The sequence below is a fragment of the Rhea pennata genome, chromosome 13, assembly GCF_028389875.1.
Source record: "Rhea pennata isolate bPtePen1 chromosome 13, bPtePen1.pri, whole genome shotgun sequence".
Taxonomy (NCBI): Eukaryota; Metazoa; Chordata; class Aves; order Rheiformes; family Rheidae; genus Rhea; species Rhea pennata.
Window position 1 is genome coordinate 23,947,959 of NC_084675.1, and position 18,477 is coordinate 23,966,435.

The following is an 18,477-nucleotide window of genomic DNA, read 5'->3' on the forward strand; positions in this document are numbered from 1 at the left end:
AAGGGGCAAGGATATCAAAGGGGAAGAGCAGGCAGTCGTGGAACGGTCTGTTGGCGATGTGGTGAAAATGGTTCCGACAGCAGCAGAAGGCTTGGGGTAGTTGTGAGCCGCGTGGGACAGCGGCAGGATGAGAGGCCGGAGCAGGGAGCGAGCAAGAGCTCCTCGCTCCGGCTCTCGCAGCAGGTGGGAGGGAGGCGCGGGGAGTCTTCAGGTTCCCAGACTGTTCTCTCTGTAACTGAAGTTCATTGATTTTACGGGAAACCATGTTTACAGACAGAGTGCTGATCGACCTGACGAGTTGACTTCTGCCTCCTTAAGTAAGAACTACCTTTTCTTATTGACTGGCTGATAAACAGAGTAGAAAGGGGGAGGGGGGGGAGACGGGAAGAGGATGGGGAAGTGTTGCACTCACAGACAGTGAGTGTGTGAGAGGATCAGTCAGTCTTCATAAATTCTCCTTGCCCTGCGTTTGGGTCACCTAGCGATGCTGAGCATTGGGTCCGGGATGGAGGGAGATGCAGGGGCCGTAATAGTGAGCTAATGACAACATACAGTTCTCCTGTTTAAAGTCCAGTTTGCTTTAACAAGGAAATTGCTCTTTTCAGTTTAAAGGGCTGATATCTGCAATTGCCATGTGAATGGAAGCAAACGTTTCTGTACCTTTTCCTCCTGCAGCTTCATTCTTTGCGAATAGCTCTGATGAGGATGAACTAAATGGGCAAGAAAACTTTTGGTTTGCTTAGGGGCTTGGCATTTGTCCAGGGACTGGGACAGTGCAGCAGGCCGTGTTTTGACTGCAGAGCTTTCACCTGCCTGGAAAGGGTTCCATGTCAAGAAAGCGAATGAAGAAAGAAGGCTCTTTTAGGGAGGCATCTCCTAAGCTGATTAACTTGCTGAGTGGGGGGAGTGTTGTTAAAGCAACATAAGGCAGAAAAGCCCACCAATTAATTGGTAAGCGCTTGCAGGTTTGCCTGGTCTGGCCTGGCTGGGAGAAGAGATTGGCTTTCTTGTCAATAAACAAGTCCCCAGTGCAGCATCAAAGCCACAGTCCTTTATCAATCGCGGCCTCCTCTTCCCGCATGTTCCTGTAACTTACCAAGCATTTATTTCATTGATTTTGCAATCAGACTGTTAACCCTCCCGCCCCATCAGCCCTGCCAACCCTTTTGGCCCAACTGTCAATCAGGCAAATTCCTGCCAATCCAGAGGTCGGGATAATGGAGCCTCTCAGAATTCACATTGTGCCTTTGCGTGTTCTTGGGAAACGCGATGTGCTTTGTTATTTTACTGATGCTTAACTCTGATCTTTATTTATTTGCATATTTTAACACAAGAGGAACTTTTTGTCCAGCCTGGAGACTGCATGCTTTGTTCTAGGCGTTTTGAAAGTATGGTGCTCGTTTCACGTTACGTTTTGAAGTCTGCAGTGATGTTCTTAAAATTTTTCTCAGCAGAAATGCAAAATATTGCCTACTGAGCATACAGTAGTGAAGAGTTTTGAAGCTGCTTCTTAATCTCAGTTTTTCCCTCAATATGAATTTGGTTTGGAATCCAGTTCTCAATGCATAAGGTGGCAGCGAAGGGGGAAAGAGCATGTGGGAAGGTGACTGTGCGGCCTCGACGCTGAATCATCTGGGATCCATTTAACAAAAATGCATAGCTAAGGCACAGGCGTTCTGTGCGAGAGTGCTAGTTAGTGCTAGCTCTTACAATACAGTGTTAAAATGTCGTTTTAGCTAAAGAAAGCAAAACTAACTTACTAAGACTGAGCCTTTTGGCAACAGGATTATTGTATTCCTTCTTACTCCCTTCCATGCAGTGTACCGGGTTATTTTTAATCCAGATCGAATTGATATTCATTCTCAGAGCAACCACATAGACAGCTGTGTTACAGCATAGGGTCGGAGGCAAGCAGGGATTGGAAAAGCTGCAAGCTAATGCTGTACCTGAACACTTTGTCTCATTAAGCATTGCCCCGCAATGTCCTTCCATAGACAGCATCTCCCTGCTTGCTTTGAGGAATGTTACTTTCTAGCTCAGCTGGTAATTGTAAGTACTTTTCCGCAAGCTTTGCCCATAGTGCAGCAGAACCCAGACTGGCCCAACAGATGTGTTCAGAGCCCGAGTCTGGTGGGAAGCACTGAGCGGTGAGAACTGTGTAGCTTATTGCCGCGCAGCCGCGGGCACCAGCTGAGCGCCGGGGCCGGAGTGGAGGCAGGAGGGAGCCCGCTTCCCTGCGTGCAGGGAGGGCCAGCGCCTCTCTGTGCAGCAGGAGGCTAGCCAGGGCAGGGGAAAATGGGTCAGAGCTGGGAGATAATTACTAGCCAGAAACATTTAAGGGTTGTGCTCCCAAAGAGTGTGCAGAAGTAGCTCCCAAAAGGAGCTGTGGTATTTGGAGGATAGAAGAGAGGGATCCTCTTCTCACCTAGAGTGGGTGTAATCTATCTTAATGTATTGCTATTAATTTTAATCTGTAATATTACCATAAAAATTATAAATTACATTGATGTGAATGAAGAGGGACTTGGAGAGAGCAAAGGCTTATAAATATCCATGTTATAGATATATGCATCTCATACTTCATTATATAGGAGACAGTATAAGGGGAAAAGAGATGATTAGTGACAGGAAATCGGAAAAAGTATGGCTTATTGTAGTAAGGAAAAATAAACTGGTAGAGGATGAAGCTAGGAAAAGGAGATACCATCTAATGTTGCATTTTCTTATACTTGAATTAAGGTAGTTCATTCAGCACTTCTGTGTTAAGTTACCAGTGCTGCGACTGGTCAGGTGTTCTCTGTCAAATCTCCAGTTTACTTCATGTTTTTTCTCTTCCCTTTTCTCTTTTGCCAGTTTTTGGGCAGTACTTGCATATCTGTGCAACAGAAAGTTCCCCAGGCATCGTTACAGTTAAATGCAATGTGTGCTCATCAGGTAGATGTCATCTTGGAGCGAAAGGGTTGGTTTTCCATGTTACAGGCACAGTGCTCTGAAGGAGCTCACAAGGTTTTTCATGTCTGATAGGTTCAAATCAAGCTAGAAAGTACTGGAAAAATTCAGATTATGATTATAATATTTAACCTTTAGATAGTGGTTTAGTTTGTTAAAACGGCAGCTTCTATTGAAAGAGAATAAGGACAGTAGAAGGCTGCTAATGCGACTGGAGTTCTCAAAGGAAGGGAGCTCTTAAATAAATACACGGTGTCAGTTTGTGTGGACAGTCTTCTCTGTGTAAACTGGTGGTGGGGTGGTCCTACCTAATAGATCTGGCCTATCCAAAACTTCAGTAGTGTCCTGAGCTGAAACAGTGACTAATTAGAGGATGTTCGAGTAAGAGCAGCTCTGAGAAAGGTGTAGTACAGAGAGGAAGCTGTACTAAATGATGGAAACTTTTGGAACGATATAAAAGAAATAATACAACTGTAAAAGCTAAAAATGTATTTTTGTTAGATTAAATCCCATTGAGTTTAAGAATAACAACATTTTGTTAAATTCCATCCTCCAAAAGCCTTATACTGAGTATGAGCAAAAACTCCCTCCAAGTATGTGTTCAGTTTTGAAATAGTCTGACAAGTGAAGCAGTGTTTGCATTTAGCTGGTAGAGGATAAACTGCTTTGGAAGAACTCCTGTACTGCGCTGGCAGATTCATGTTCTAGATCAATGGTTTTCACTGTTTCTTGATTCACAGGTCCTAAAATTGTGGAGTAGTTGGCCTCTGTGCATATAGTTTTTACTCAGTTGTCTTTAAGGGATGCTTTGTGTCTGTACACACGGAGAAATCTGTAGAGCACAGGTTGGCCCTGTAGGTAACAGAGTTTTAGTTTTTGCTGCCGTTTCTTCCCATTTGGCTTGCACAGGAGCTCTGTAGGAAGGAAGCTGTAGCAATGGCTCTTTGCAGGCAGAATTCCTCTTAGGTTTGCGATTTCTTGCAAATTTACAGTCTGCGATATAATGCTCCAACCTCTCATGGGGTCCTGATCTCACAGTCAGGTCACCTAGAGGGCTTGGGCAGGATTGTAGCATCTGAGGCATTGGCAGAGCACAGCAAATGGCAGGGAGGCAGTTGGCACCAGTGATGCTCAGCAGCCAGAGCCCACCAGCTGCCTTGCTGCCCGTCGGGGTTCTCTAAGACTCGTTATGTTCAGCAGCATAGAATTAGCAGGAGTGGTGTGAATCTGTGCTGGGTAGGACCCAAACTGGTTGTCAGTGTGTGAGGGTAGAGAGGAAGCAGCCTGTGTCTGTGCACAGAGGCTGTGCAGGGCCAGATTTCTGGGGGCTTCCTGACACATGTTGCACTGACCACTTTCAGATAGTCAGGATAGACTCTTGTCAGATCTGGAATTTCCTGTTTGGTTTCTTTTCTGACATCTTGCAGTTTAAATTCTGTCCAGAACACAGCAGAGTAATTAAATCTCTTATGCAGACTAAATTCTGTTATTTTGAGATCCTTGGAAATTGTTTTGGGTTGTGATGGTCTAACACAGAGGTAGAAGTTAAAGACTAAGCCCAGGACGCTTTCCTTGTTCCCAGAACTGCTAATGGAAGGAACTGTCTGAAATGAGCCTTACTGAGGGAATTGCACTCGGAATAACAAGCTGCAGATATGATGGGAAGGAGTCTGTAGCATGATTTTTGCAGAGTTTTTAAGCTCCAGCACTTTCTGTTGTAGTTTCTTAATTCTATTTCTGTCAAACGCTTTTCTGTTTAAATATTTAATTTTGTATTTTTTTTCTACAGATCTAAGACTTCTGGGGGTGGAAATGCAGGTCCTGCAATCTTCCTTTCCCCCTTCAAGGAAGGAGGGGGAGTTTTTCAGTATCTTCCATGTCCCTTCAGTCTGCCTCTTGCTTTCCTGCTTCCCGCAGTGAGTCAGGGGAGAGGAAGGCAGAAAGCACCTCCGTATTTCCATTGCTTGTTTTCAGCAGCGTTGCACCCTTTGGATTAACCGTAGCTTAGGCCTTCTATTTTGGGAACTTATTCCTGGGACATGAGCCCTCATTTAATTCTGAGGGGTCCAGGATCCGTCAGCATTTGTGGTGACTGTTCTTTATAGAAACTGTCTATGTCCTTTCTCTGACTTACTTGCCTTTCTTCTTTTTCTGCCCTTCCCATGTCTGCCTTTAGGTCCAAGCCGTACTGGGTGCAATGAAAGCTCCATGCAGGCCTTACCATGGAGGGCTGTGACTCGCCTGTCATCTCCGGGAAGGACAATGGGTGTAGCATCCCTCAGCACCAGCAATGGACTGATCTCAAGAGCACCCACCTCCCCGACAAGCCCAGCAGCATGGAGCAGTCCACAACAGAAAACCACGGGCCCCTTGACAGCCTGAGGGTCCCTTTTAATGAACGCATCCCAGACAGCACCAACTCAGCCGGCCCCAGCACTGAGTCCACTAGCAAAGAGGTCAGCTGCAACGAGTGCTCGGCCTCCTTTGCCAGTTTACAGACCTACATGGAGCACCATTGCGCCAGCGCCCGCCCACCCCCTCCGCTGAAGGAGGAGAGTGGGAGTGACAGCAGCGAGGAAGGGGACGAAGAGAGTGATGTGGAGAACCTGGCTGGTGAAATCGTTTACCAGCCGGATGGCTCGGCGTACATCGTTGAGAGCGTCAGCCAGCTGATCCAAAGTGGGGGAGCCTGTAGCAGTGGCAATGGCAACGGCAGTGGGGCTCTTCCTTCGCTCTTCATGAACTCTCTACCCAGCGCTGGGGGCAAGCAAGGAGAACCCTCCTCTGCCGCACCCGTCTACCCACAGATCATTAATACTTTCCACATAGCCTCATCCTTCGGGAAATGGTTTGAAGGTTCAGACCAGTCCTTCCCGAATACCTCAGCCCTGGCGGGCATCAGCCCCGTCCTGCACAGCTTCCGCGTTTTCGATGTGCGACACAAAAGCAACAAGGATTACCTGAACAGCGACGGTTCTGCCAAAAGCTCCTGTGTATCCAAAGATGTTCCCAACAATGTGGACCTGTCCAAATTTGATGGCTTTGTGCTCTACGGGAAGAGGAAGCCCATCCTGATGTGTTTCTTGTGTAAGCTCTCCTTTGGGTATGTCCGCTCATTCGTGACCCATGCGGTACATGATCACCGAATGACTCTGAGTGAGGAAGAGCGGAAAATTCTTAGCAATAAGAACATCTCCGCTATCATCCAAGGAATAGGCAAGGACAAGGAACCCCTTGTAAGTTTTCTGGAACCAAAAAACAAAACCTTTCAACACCCTCTTGTTTCTGCAGCTAACCTCATAGGCCCTGGACACAGTTTTTATGGTAAATTCAGTGGCATTCGAATGGAAGGTGAACAGACTCTCCAGGCTGGGACTGCTAGTGGAACAGAGCAGCCGCAGTCAGGCATCTTGGCACCTGGTGCGCTCCTGAACCTTGGTGGGCTGACCAGCTCGGCTCTGAAGACTCCAATTACCTCAGTCCCCCTGGGCCCGCTGGCTTCCAGTCCTACCAAATCCTCAGAGGGAAAGGACCCTGGGGTAGCAGAGAGCGAGAAGCAAGAAATGGGTGACCAGGATAGCCTCTCGGAAAAGGCAGAGCCAGCTGAGGAGGTGGAGGAAGAAGAGGAGGAGGATGTGGAGGAGGAGGAGGAGGAGGAAGAGGAAGAGGAGGAGGAAGAAGAGGAAGATGATGATGAGGGTTGCAAAGGACTGTTTCCGAGTGAGTTGGAGGATGAGTTGGAGGACAGGCCCCAGGAGGAATCTGGGGCTGTGTCAGGCAGCAGCAGCAGCAAAAAGGACCTTGCTCTCTCAAACCAAAGCATTTCTAACTCTCCCTTAATGCCTAACGTGCTCCAGACCCTGTCACGGGGCACAGCTTCTACTAGTTCTAATTCTGCTTCTTCCTTTGTCTTTGATGGTGCAAACAGGAGGAATCACTTAAGCTTTAACAATGAGGGCGGTGGAGCCAATGTGGCAGAGGGCAGCAGGAGGCTGGACTTTATCGATGAAAGTGCCAATAAAGACAATGCCACAGCACCAGAACCAAATGAGAGTGCAGAGGGCGAGGACGGGAGCTACATCTCCCATCACCAGCATGCTGGCCCCCTCTGTGAACTTGGGGGTGGGGAGTGCCCCTCGGGGAGTGGCGTGGAGTGCCCAAAATGTGACACTGTCCTGGGCTCCTCACGGTCGCTAGGTGGCCACATGACTATGATGCATTCTCGCAACTCATGTAAGACACTCAAGTGTCCCAAGTGCAATTGGCACTACAAGTACCAGCAGACACTTGAGGCGCACATGAAGGAGAAACATCCTGAGCCAGGTGGCTCATGTGTCTACTGCAAAAGTGGACAGCCACACCCGCGGTTGGCACGGGGTGAGAGCTACACATGTGGTTACAAGCCTTTCCGCTGCGAGGTCTGTAACTACTCCACTACTACCAAAGGCAACCTCAGTATTCATATGCAGTCTGATAAGCATCTCAACAACATGCAAAACCTGCAGAATGGAGGGGGAGAGCAAGTCTTCAGCCACACTGCTGGGGCAGCCGCAGCTGCTGCAGCAGCCGCAGCTGCTGCTGCAGCAAATATTGGTAGCACCTGTGGGGCCCCCTCCCCCACCAAACCAAAAACCAAACCGACATGGCGGTGCGAGGTGTGCGACTATGAGACCAATGTAGCTAGAAACCTTCGTATTCACATGACCAGTGAGAAGCACATGCACAACATGATGCTGCTTCAGCAAAATATGTCCCAAATCCAACACAACCGGCACTTGGGCCTCGGTAGCCTGCCGTCGCCTGCTGAGGCAGAGCTCTACCAGTACTACCTGGCACAGAACATGAATCTTCCCAACTTGAAGATGGACAGCACTTCCTCTGATGCACAGTTCATGATGGGGGGCTTCCAGCTGGATCCCACCAATCCAATGGGAACAATGGCTCCATCTCTAGGTGAGGTTGAACCGCTTTCCTGTTGCGCAGTGTCTGCGCGTAAGGGAGGGATAGTGATCTCGGGACTATAGAAACCCTTGTGCATGGCAGGGTGCTGTGTGCCAAGTGCTGTCTTTGCAGCCTGCTGTAATGTGACAAACCTTTCTTCTGCATTTCCCTCTAGACCAGTTTTTCCTCATCCTTTTTGTGCATTTTCTAAGAATTCTGGTAGGGAGCTAATGAAACAGTGGGTATGCATTATTGCTGACAAACATTAAATGTTCATCCTTACTGAAGTAAGGATTCTTTCCAAATGTTTCCTCTTGCTTTGGTAAGGTACTTGAATGCTATTTTATGGGTGGTTTTGTGAGAATCTGATCAGTTGTTAGTGCTCTCAAAGGAAGATGTTGAGTTGCTTTGTTATGGAAGTGCTCTGTTGCCCGGAGAGGGAAAAGCATGCAAATTTTGAAAGGTGTGATGAATTCCTGTAGAAGGGTTGTTTTTCCTTTGCTGAAGAGATTGAGCTGAAGCCATTCCTCTGATGCCAATATGAGATGCATGATTCAAGACTTGAGTGGAGGGGAATTGTTAAACTGAAGAAGAATGGCATTAGGGAGAAAAGATCATTTCTCTCCTCATGATAAAAGTACATCAAAATAAACTCTGAGATGCATTTTTCCTGAAAACAAACATTCATCATACTTGTGTTGGCACTATGCTTTGCACAACGTGAGAGATGCTGGAAAAGGCACTCAGCATCCCCACAGAATTTAGCCCAAGAATTAGACTCAGAATGGGATGGGGAGTCACATCCCTAAGAGCACTTCCACCATGCTGCTTTTGTCAAAACATTCCTGACAGCAGCTCTTTGATAAGAGTACACCTGCCTGCCTATTTGAACTGCACAGCGCTCTAGGATAAAAGCTGGAGCATAACAAAGTGCACCACAACACTTACGACATGGAAGATGCTAACTGAAATGACTCTTGTCTCTACTTTGTTTTGCTGTTGCTGAGAATTTTTCACAGTGCCTTGGGAAAGTATGTGGAAAGAAATCTGCTGCTTTACCTGCTTTCCTCTGAACTAATTTCTCTGCTGCACTCTGCCCTTCATAACCCTGTCCATTGATGCTGTTATTACTGATGCACTGCATTACTGGTTCATTGGCCTCATGCATGTTCTCCTTTCCTTCAGCTATTCTTAGTACAGTTTATTAGTAGTCCAGAAGGACTTTAAAGTCATATGAGAGAACAACAACACAAGATACTAAAAAAAATGAAAAAGAAAATGGAGGAAGTCAAGTGGCTATAAATTAAAGTAATTCTTTTTCTCTGCAGTGTCCCAGCCTGCATCTTTGGGAGGTCAAGGACATAATTTTTTGAGTGCATTTTCAATTGCTCCAAGTTGCCAAAAGATACAATTGCCAGCCATTTGTAATGTAGCTTACTGTGTATAAAATTTATAGTGTCATCCATGGTTGGTTTCTTGGAAGGCACCCTTTTGGAATTCATAGCCCTCCCCCCCCCCCCCCCCCCCCGCCTTATTTAAATACAGGGAGATTGGCATGAGAGAAGTTTGGGAGTATTTTAACTGAAGTCTCTTAAAATGCATGACAAGGCTTTGAATGAATGTGAGTATAGAGAGTGATTTTTACATTGTACTTTTGATGGTTACAAATCTTGAGACAGGGATCACGGAGGGAGGCCCTTCCCATGTCAATAAGCACTTGACACAAGCTTAGCTTATTAAATTCAAAAGTAAAAGATTTATCCTATCACAGTGACTTTGCTCTGCATGAGCGCGTATTAGCTTCTAGACCCTTTGTTTTTAGTTATCTATCATGTTATTTCCTTGTGTATACATTTGTGTGTCTTTTATATAATATTATAGTTTTTTTATATGCACACAGATTATTAAACTGCTAGAGGTGACGCAGATTTTTCCCGTTTTTATACTTCAGTCCAAAACTGCGTTTGAATAGTACATTAATAATTCAGAAGATTCTATTTTCAGGTTTTTACTATATGATGTGTTTAGGATAGATTGATTCAAAGAAAGGATTTTGGGATGTATCCTAAGAGGAATACTTTAAAAAAAAAAATTAGGAGACACGGACTGGAGAAGGCAAGTGGTGAGTTTCATGCTTCTGGGATATTTATTGAGCAGGTACATAGAAGGTTACATGCGGGGAAAAAAAGGGGGACGGTGACTAATGGAAAGACAAACTCCTCTTCTGGAGAAGGTGGTGTATGGGAATGGCAGTGCACCCAAATGGGACTCGGTGTCTCTTAACCAGTTCTTTGTGCAAGTACAAGACATGCATGGTGAAAGCAAGGTACTGTTCCTCTAGCAAACTCAGCATTCAGGTTGTTTTGTAAGCTGCAGCTCTTGCTGCCTAGAGCTGTATTGAACATAGTGACATTGCATTTCTGGAGGAAAGACAATTTACCCTGCCCAAAGCTGCAGTCTGCACCAGCTGTGGTGATGCGCTTTCAAAAAGGTTAATGTGGACTTCTGGTTCTGCCTGAGCTGTGAGTGTCCTCACAGCGTTGGCTTTTTCCCAGCAAGCAGATTGAAATGTAGGAAGCTAAAAGTTAAGAAAATAAAAATCTCTGTTTTAAATTGACTGAGTAACTGTTGACCTGAAGGTTGCTTTGATAAAATAAGCTTTTAAGCCAAGCTGTGACGTAAGATCAAGGTATAATACCAAAAAGCTGCAGGAGGTGCGTAAATGTCTTCAGAATGGAAAAGGGGAGCAAGGTGGAGCAGAGCTCCTAGGGAGAGGCTGGTGGTTGGTCTCTGTGCTTTGGCACAAGAAGTTAATGTTAGAAGAAAATCTCTCTGTCCGTGTCTTCAAAGTACTCTGATGTAAATCAGAGCTTGCTGTATTCATTTGCTGTAAGTGAACAGAGTTTGGCTCTTGGTTTGAAGAGCAGATCTGTGACAGTTAAAGATAGTAAGCTTCCTGCTGGCTTTCCCTGACATGCTCTTGCATTTCTTTTCTTAATAGTGCTTGTCTTTTCCTTGGGCATTCAATGCACGTATTGCAACTGTTCTTAGAAGACTGTCTGCCATTCTGAATTGTTTCTCTTGGACAAGAGATGAGGTCTAATACTGCAGGAATATACTTTAGGATAGGCATGGGTACTTGCCTCTTTTTGCACTATTACCTGCTACTGATTGCAACACAGTACTACAATACTCAAATTGCTTGGAGTTATGGCCAAGATCACTGGTTTGAGGGGGCAGGGACTGAACTCAGATGCTACATGCAGTAACATTTCTTGCTTCTCCAGGTTGGCAAGAAAAAACAGAGTAAAGCATTTTCTAGCTCTTGACCTGGTTGCAGGGACTTTCAGTGCAACACTCAAGAAATTCTCCTTCTCTGAAAGTGTGCAGCAAGTCGGGTTTCTTGCCACTTCTCCTAGGCAGAGGGCTGGGTACTTCTCTTTCAGAGCTTGGCATTTACAAGGTGGACAACAAGGGCTGCTGCACTCCTTTCCAATTGGATACAAAATACGTGTTGGATGCTACTGCCTTACCCTTTGTGTATGGTACCGACCAGCAGTGCGGAGGAATAAGGGAAGGGACTGCTGTGCTTGACTTTTGCTGCAGGTTTGGTGGGTGTAACCATTGCACTGAGAGCCTGTGTTCTGCTCTGTGCTTCTCTTCTCCTGGCAAGTAAAGAATTTAGCTTTTCTGATGTTTTTCTCCTCTTTTTCCTTCACACAGTGGGTGTAGAGATCCCCCTGGACATGCGGTTAGGTGGCGGACAGCTGGTGTCTGAGGAGCTAATGAACTTGGGTGAGAGTTTCACACAAACGAACGACCCATCGCTGAAGCTCTTCCAGTGTGCTGTGTGCAACAAGTTCACTACAGATAATCTGGACATGCTGGGCCTTCACATGAATGTGGAGCGTAGCCTCCCTGAAGATGAGTGGAAGGCAGTGATGGGGGACTCATACCAGTGCAAGTTGTGCCGCTACAACACGCAGCTCAAGGCAAATTTCCAACTCCACTGTAAGACGGACAAGCATGTGCAGAAATACCAGCTGGTGGCACATATCAAGGAGGGTGGCAAGGCCAATGAGTGGAGGCTGAAGTGTGTGGCCATTGGGAACCCTGTACATCTGAAATGCAATGCTTGTGACTACTACACCAACAGTTTAGAGAAGCTGCGTCTCCACACCGTGAACTCGAGGCATGAGGCCAGCCTGAAGCTCTATAAGGTAAGGATTGGCTTCACTTAATTTTTCTTCGGGGCACAAATGTTGGGACAAAGAAAAATCTATTTTTAGGTGCAATGGATTGGGATCGTTTGGAGAAGAGCTGCCCTCAGATCTCTCAAGTGGAACCCAGTTTCATTTGCATTCTGCTAGTAAATATGTTCTTCTAAAGCAATAGGCCAGTAAGTCTCCATTTCAAGGTGCTGTGATGGGTGCTTATGTCTTGCAGCATTGCGTATGTGTTTCAGTGATACTTCTATGCATAAAAATTCAACAGTTGCTGCTGGAAGTGTTCATACAATATAGCATTTGCCACTGTAAACTGTTTTCCATAAGGTAGTTTAACTGTCTTGCAAGATCCTGCAAAAGAACGTGAAGGTTTTAGGTATGCTCAGACAAGCATGTGGATCCTGACATTAAGAGGGCTGGGTTGACTGAATGGATCAGAGAGGGAGAAAGGAAGAGGGCTGCTGTTTCCCTGTTTTTGTGCCCAGTATGTGTTAATGCTGGGATCTGTAAGCAGACTCGAGGCTGGAAAAGAGAGAGAGGGCTGAAGGAAAAATCTGTTTAAGTGTGTGTAGACTTGTCAACACAAACAGTCAGACGTTGCTTGGAGGCATTACAGGTTTTCATCTACGGCAGTATTTGGCCTGTGACTCCAGAAGATACACTCATTGTGCATCTTCTTTATAACGACTTTCTTTTTCCTGACTCTTTTCTCTCATTCCCCATCCTCTTCCCCTCCCTGGTCTGAGAACTGTGTGCTGTAACCCAAGAGGAGCTCCGGATACGGTAAATAGTCCTTCACTCGTGCAGCAGAATTGCTCCAGACGTTTCTATTGATTTTCGCTGGACTTAAAGCTTCACCTTTTTCTCTAATCATCCCATAATGGCTTTAGTATGAACAATCAGGTACGAATTGCCATAAATCTGAGCAGCCACATACCTCCCGTTCACACGTGCTCTCCTGCTCATTGTCCGCTCATTCTCTCAATTTTTATATTCTTTATATCCTCATTTTTTTTTTCTTCATGCTTTTTCCCAATTGTGGTAAATTTTTTTTTTTAATATATGTATATATATACATAGATACTTTGTTTTTCTCCGTTATTTCTCTGAATGCCTTTCTGTACATAATGGGATTGTAACAATTTACATTGAACTATACAGTAGCCCACCCATACAAAGATGCGGACAGATAAGATTTCAAAATTACTCTTTTTTCCGTAGGAGTGAATTGTTCCAGCAAAATCAGAGAAGAGAAAGACCCAGGAGCATGATAGAAGGAATGCCTTGAAATATGGTTTTGGGCCTTAGCTAGTGCTGATAGGGGATGACTAGGAAGACAAATGCATTTCTGTTGAGACCAAGACTTCAGTGATGATCTCTATTACCATCTGGAGCCAGCAAGCAGAGGCTGGTTCTGAATATGGACAGGTCTGCTCTTCTTCCTCTGCTCTTAGAGGTGTAAGGAACCTGAGAGAGGAAAATCAGCTTGGAAACTGGCAGCAGGAGAGTCCTTCTGAGACTTAAAAATGCCAACCAACGGATCTTGTCTGTTTGTGGAATTCAGTTGGGTACAAAAGAATTACTTGAAAGCTCTGTTGTGAGTTGTAACACTTATGCTGTTCTTTAACTATACACTTTAGGGTTTAAAATTCTTGGACAAGACCCTTCAGTAACACTGATTTCTACTGGGAAAAAGACAATTAGGTCACTAGAATCCTTCTCCTACCTTGCCATGGGAAGGGGGGAAAGAAGGGGAGCGGGGGAGAGAAAGAAAAAAAGAAAATTACCAAGAGTCAGGTTGGGGGACATAGATGCATGTAATAAAGATTCCTGAAATGCTTTCCTCAGACAAGTGGAGAGAAATTGTTGACAGCTCTCAGATTCATGAGAGGGCTGGGCAATTCTCAGAGTTGTTACAGTCCAACCTTGGTTCTGACACGAAAACAGCAGTGAAATACCAGGCAAAGAATAATATGTTTCAAAGTACTGAAGTCTGTTGTATGGTCCATATATTAACTTTCTAGTATGTCTAGATAAAGCCCATGGAAAAACACTAATGCGGGCTTTTCTTTGTTTTGATAAACCTCAGAGCTGTATTCCTGTTGCCTTGCTAGTGCAGGGGACCACAAAGGCAGAACTCCTGGTGTCTTGCCCCAACATAGGTGGAATTTCCCACTTCATGGAAGAACTTTTCTATTAGCAAAGTGAGCTCTTTGCTGAGATCTCAGCTCAGTTCTTCCAGTCTTTAGAGTGGTTGTAATGCCATGTCTCTTTTGATAGCTGAAAAGATGCAGTGGGAGTGGGGGTAGTTCACAGAATGGTTTCTCTTCTCTCAGGCCTTGGTGTGGTCTGCAGTAAATTGAGATTGATTGGATGTTATTTTTCCTCTTGCTAATGTAATCCATTAGCCTGGCACATGCATAATCAGTTTAGAGCACAGTTAACTGGATGTAATCGAGTTCTTCCCTGCCTGCTGGAGAAAATCCTCTCCAGATGCTGCTGGGTGAGAGCACATACTAGGCTTATCACACACAATCCTCCTTATTCTGCTTTTTTGCCATTTTCCTCTTAAATCACACATTATTGGCTGCTTGCATTGCCCAAGAGCCACTTCTGTCAGTGATACTTGCTGCCAAAAATGAAATCCGGAGACACTGTTAACCCATAGTCTCGTGAACCTTTTAGTCGTCTTCTGCAGTGTGCTCACTGACAGAGGAGGAAGACCTTTGGCCTTCTGCTGCCACCTTTGTCCTGCACATCGTAATAGTGTGCCTCAGTTCCTCTTCCCATGTCAGCGATGAGGGATGAGATCCAACATTGGAGAGTCCTTGCTTGTCACAAGGAACTGAAAAGTCCAATAAGCTTTACATTTTGTCCCTCTGTTCTTCCTGAATCCTCGTTGCCCCCTTAGAGTTCTGGGGCTAATTTGAGAAAATGATGATTTATCTTGTACTTACTGGGGGAATGCGATACCTGTGCCTCTTGCCATGACTTCTTATCTCTTTTTGTGGTCAATGTTTTATGTGTTCTTAGAGAAACTACCTGGGAAACACCAATACCGTAGTAAATGTGCATTTTAAAACTTTTAAGAATGGATTTGCCGGTTTGGGGTAGATGGACAGATTTGAAGACCCTTCATCTCTAGCTAGTATAACCTGATAAATGTGTGAGGCTGGAATAGAGATACCTGGAGTTTGCTTTCAGGCTTTGCTCCATCTTCTGTATATGATTTTGGAAGGTTTTCTTGAAGTCTGTGTGAAAACAGAAGTATAACCTGCATCTTTTCTGGAATGGTTTGAGTTAGATTTTTATGTGGAGTGTTTCTCAGGAGCATTGTTTGGAACCAAAGAATGCTGACTGCATCATCTTTGACCCAGTCCAGATTCACAATTCAAATTTGGATTGAACTGGGAAACATCCTATTCATCACTCATTCAGGTGACGTGGGAGAAAGGGCTTATTCCAGTGTGCATCATGCCTTCTGCCTAGCTGGCATAGCTGGGGCTCTTACTAGCAGTTTTGCACATATGGGTCAAGACCTTGACTGACTTTGCAAGTCTTCTGTCATTCTAAAATGTTTTTCTACTGCTTGAGGTTGTGATGTAAAAGTAGGACAACACAGGAAGCCTGTGATTCTGCCTTTCCTGTTTCTCTACTTATCCTACATATCTGGCTGCTGAGACCCTTCCACTGCAGGCTGAGTTTTTGTAGTCTCTAGGAGAGATTCAAACATACTTTCTTCTGTATTCCAGAAGCCTATTTTCTTGAAATAGCTGTTTTGCCACTGAACATGGCATCAGCACAGAGAGATGCATTGATATGTTTTTACAACATTCTCAGATGAGTTCAGATGCATCCAGAATACCACATATTCTGAGAAGAGTTAACTGGAAGGGTGCATATCTCTACCAGAATATACCTTGGTCTAGGAAATGGCTTAGTCAGTCCAGAGAGAGGAGTACTGCATTTTATGCTCTAGTTACTTAAATTCCATTATTTATCTGTTTGCTGTCTTAGTGATACCAGGGGGAAAAAAAAGTAGGATAATAGTTGGAAGAGTCTGGAAGAGGTTGCTGTTGTAAAAGTCTGTGTGGCAGAGAAGTTCTGACTCTCTCCCGTACTTCCTTGGTGTGTTTGTTTCCTTCGAAGATGCTGAAATGTTGTTCATGCATCACCATTGTCTGATATCTAGAGAGGTATAGGTCCCTACATGATTTATTCATGGTGAACAAATGCACAGATACTACAACGGAGACACTCTGTGGTGAGTCTGGTTGATGCTGAGTGCCAGGGCAGTGCACCATATCAGAGGTGCTCTGATTTTTTTTCTTTTACGTAATCTACTTTCCCACCCTTGACAAGGATTTTTTTTCCCCCTCCACCGAAATCAGTTGTTGTAAGCATAGAGACTGAGATCGTACAAACTCTTTACAAGTGTGGGCTTACTGTAACAGAAGCTAAGTCGTTATCCTCATGAGCATAATGGACTAGAATAGATTTGAAACAAAGCAATGCCCCCCACATCTAGAGGAGGTCAGGCATGAATGCTAGGCATCCATTGCACAGGTGGAATATCCAGACGGAATTAATCTGCTAGAGCAAAAGCCAAGTTCAGATGTTTCCTTCGATTTCCTGAAAATCTCCAGTTCAAAACCTGTAACTCAGTCAGAAAAAGTTTAAACAAAGAGCTACTGAAGAAACGTATTGCTGGCCACACTGCCAGATGAAGCCATTCAATGAGATCGTTCAGCATCTTCCTTTTCAGTCTTTCCAAGTGATAAGTTAACTTTTTTAGGAATCGGGGAAGTCAAAGAGGGCTTGGGATATGTGTTACCGTACATAGAGGTTCATCTGTTTGCTAGTAGATTCAGCGCGTAGGGGGAAATGGCTCCTTAATGCCAGTACTGCAGATGCTAGCTAGCAGTGATGAAACTAGTTGGATCCATGCTGACTTGGAAAGAGACAAAGGCAACTTGTGAAAAGGAAAGCAAGGTGCAACTACGAAGCCAACCAAAGGCAGTGGGCTTGCCCAGTTCCACCACAGAGCAGCGTTCGTCTAGTGCTGCCTCTTTCGCAGGCACAGTGGGAATATGTTTATGCTCTGTCAGCCAAGATCTATCTTTGAGAGCAGAGAGGCTGATCTGGAATAACTGCAGCAAGGTGCTGAGCTGTGTTGGGGATTGGAAGGCAATCTTTCATGTTCCAGTTAAACAGGACAGTGCATAAAATAGAACCCAAAAGTCTGTGTTCTGTGCAACATTAATCAAAGAGCTAAGGTGAAATTGTTGGTCTTGAAATCCTAAGTGAATGGGAAGTTTTGAAGGTTGGGGAAAGGGGAAGTAATCAGAAGGACATAGCGGTATGAGAATGTAGGACATGTAGGAGTGACAGAAGCGTGTACTAGAAATGACAAGCCATTAAGTTAGCAAAATGGTAGAAACAATAGTAAGAATAGTCTTAGTAGATATGTGATTTGAAAAGTGGATAAAACGGACTTTTGGAAGAGGAAGTTCTCACAGCGCTGTTAGTTGTCTGCCAGAGTCAGCCAGCCCTGACAGGGATGCTCTCGCTCATCCTGAGCAGTTTTCAGACAGCTTTTGCCAAGATTTTTCACCAAAGGCTCTTAGCGAAGATGATCCTATTCTCACTGGGATAAGGGGGCTGTGAATTGATAACTAGATGAAGGATTGGGAAAAAAAAAAGTAATAATATAAATTTACTCACAATGGAGAAAAAAAGATGGGAAAGATTTGTGTGGTTTGCTGTGTTATGCATAAGTAAAATACTTTAGGTATCAGAAGTGGCCTGCTCAGTAAAATATGGCTGTGTGTGTGTGTGTAATCGATAGGAGTTAAGCATGTCACAGGCCTAGAGCATGCTAGAAGCGGCAGTCATCTCTTCCCGCTGTTTGGCTGACAGTAGATGCTTCCTGTAGGACTTCAGTATATGAACGGTCTACGTTTTTGTCAGGTGAAGAATTTAAAAGCAGCAATTTGGGTTCTCAACATTTATAAAGAGAAAATTAGAAAATTAGTGGCACCAATGAAAAGAAAATGAAAGGAATTAAGGAGTTCTTGGTTTTTAGCTCATATATATGACAGGCTAAAGTGGAAAGTTTGTGGATTTTGTTTTGTCTTTCTAGTGTGTTTTAATCAGCCTACTGGAAGCTTGGAAAACACTACATAGTACAATCCATCTGCTACTGTTGGTAGAGATATGTCTTCTGTCACCTGCAGGATCACAGAAAATTTTAACTTGTGGGCACTGCTTGCAAAGGGTGACTCTGCGTTCGGGCTGTGGAACCAAACCAGGCTTTAGCCTTGTCATTCCCGCGAAATGACAGCGCGCGGGAGAGCACAGC

The 18,477-nt window shown here is 44.8% G+C and overlaps 1 protein-coding gene across 4 annotated transcripts in view; it reads left to right on the forward strand.

Annotated features, from left to right (window-relative positions):
• The window catches only part of ZFHX3 (zinc finger homeobox 3), a 197,247-nt gene that overhangs the window by 63,419 nt on the left and 115,351 nt on the right, over positions 1–18,477 (forward strand). For all 4 annotated transcript variants that reach the window (XM_062586918.1, XM_062586920.1, XM_062586921.1 and 1 more), the window contains exons 2-3: positions 5,126–7,902; positions 11,614–12,110. In XM_062586918.1, the coding sequence (XP_062442902.1) occupies positions 5,172–7,902; positions 11,614–12,110 (3,228 nt within the window). In that variant the 5' untranslated portion in view covers positions 5,126–5,171. The remainder of the gene's footprint in view (positions 1–5,125; positions 7,903–11,613; positions 12,111–18,477) is intronic.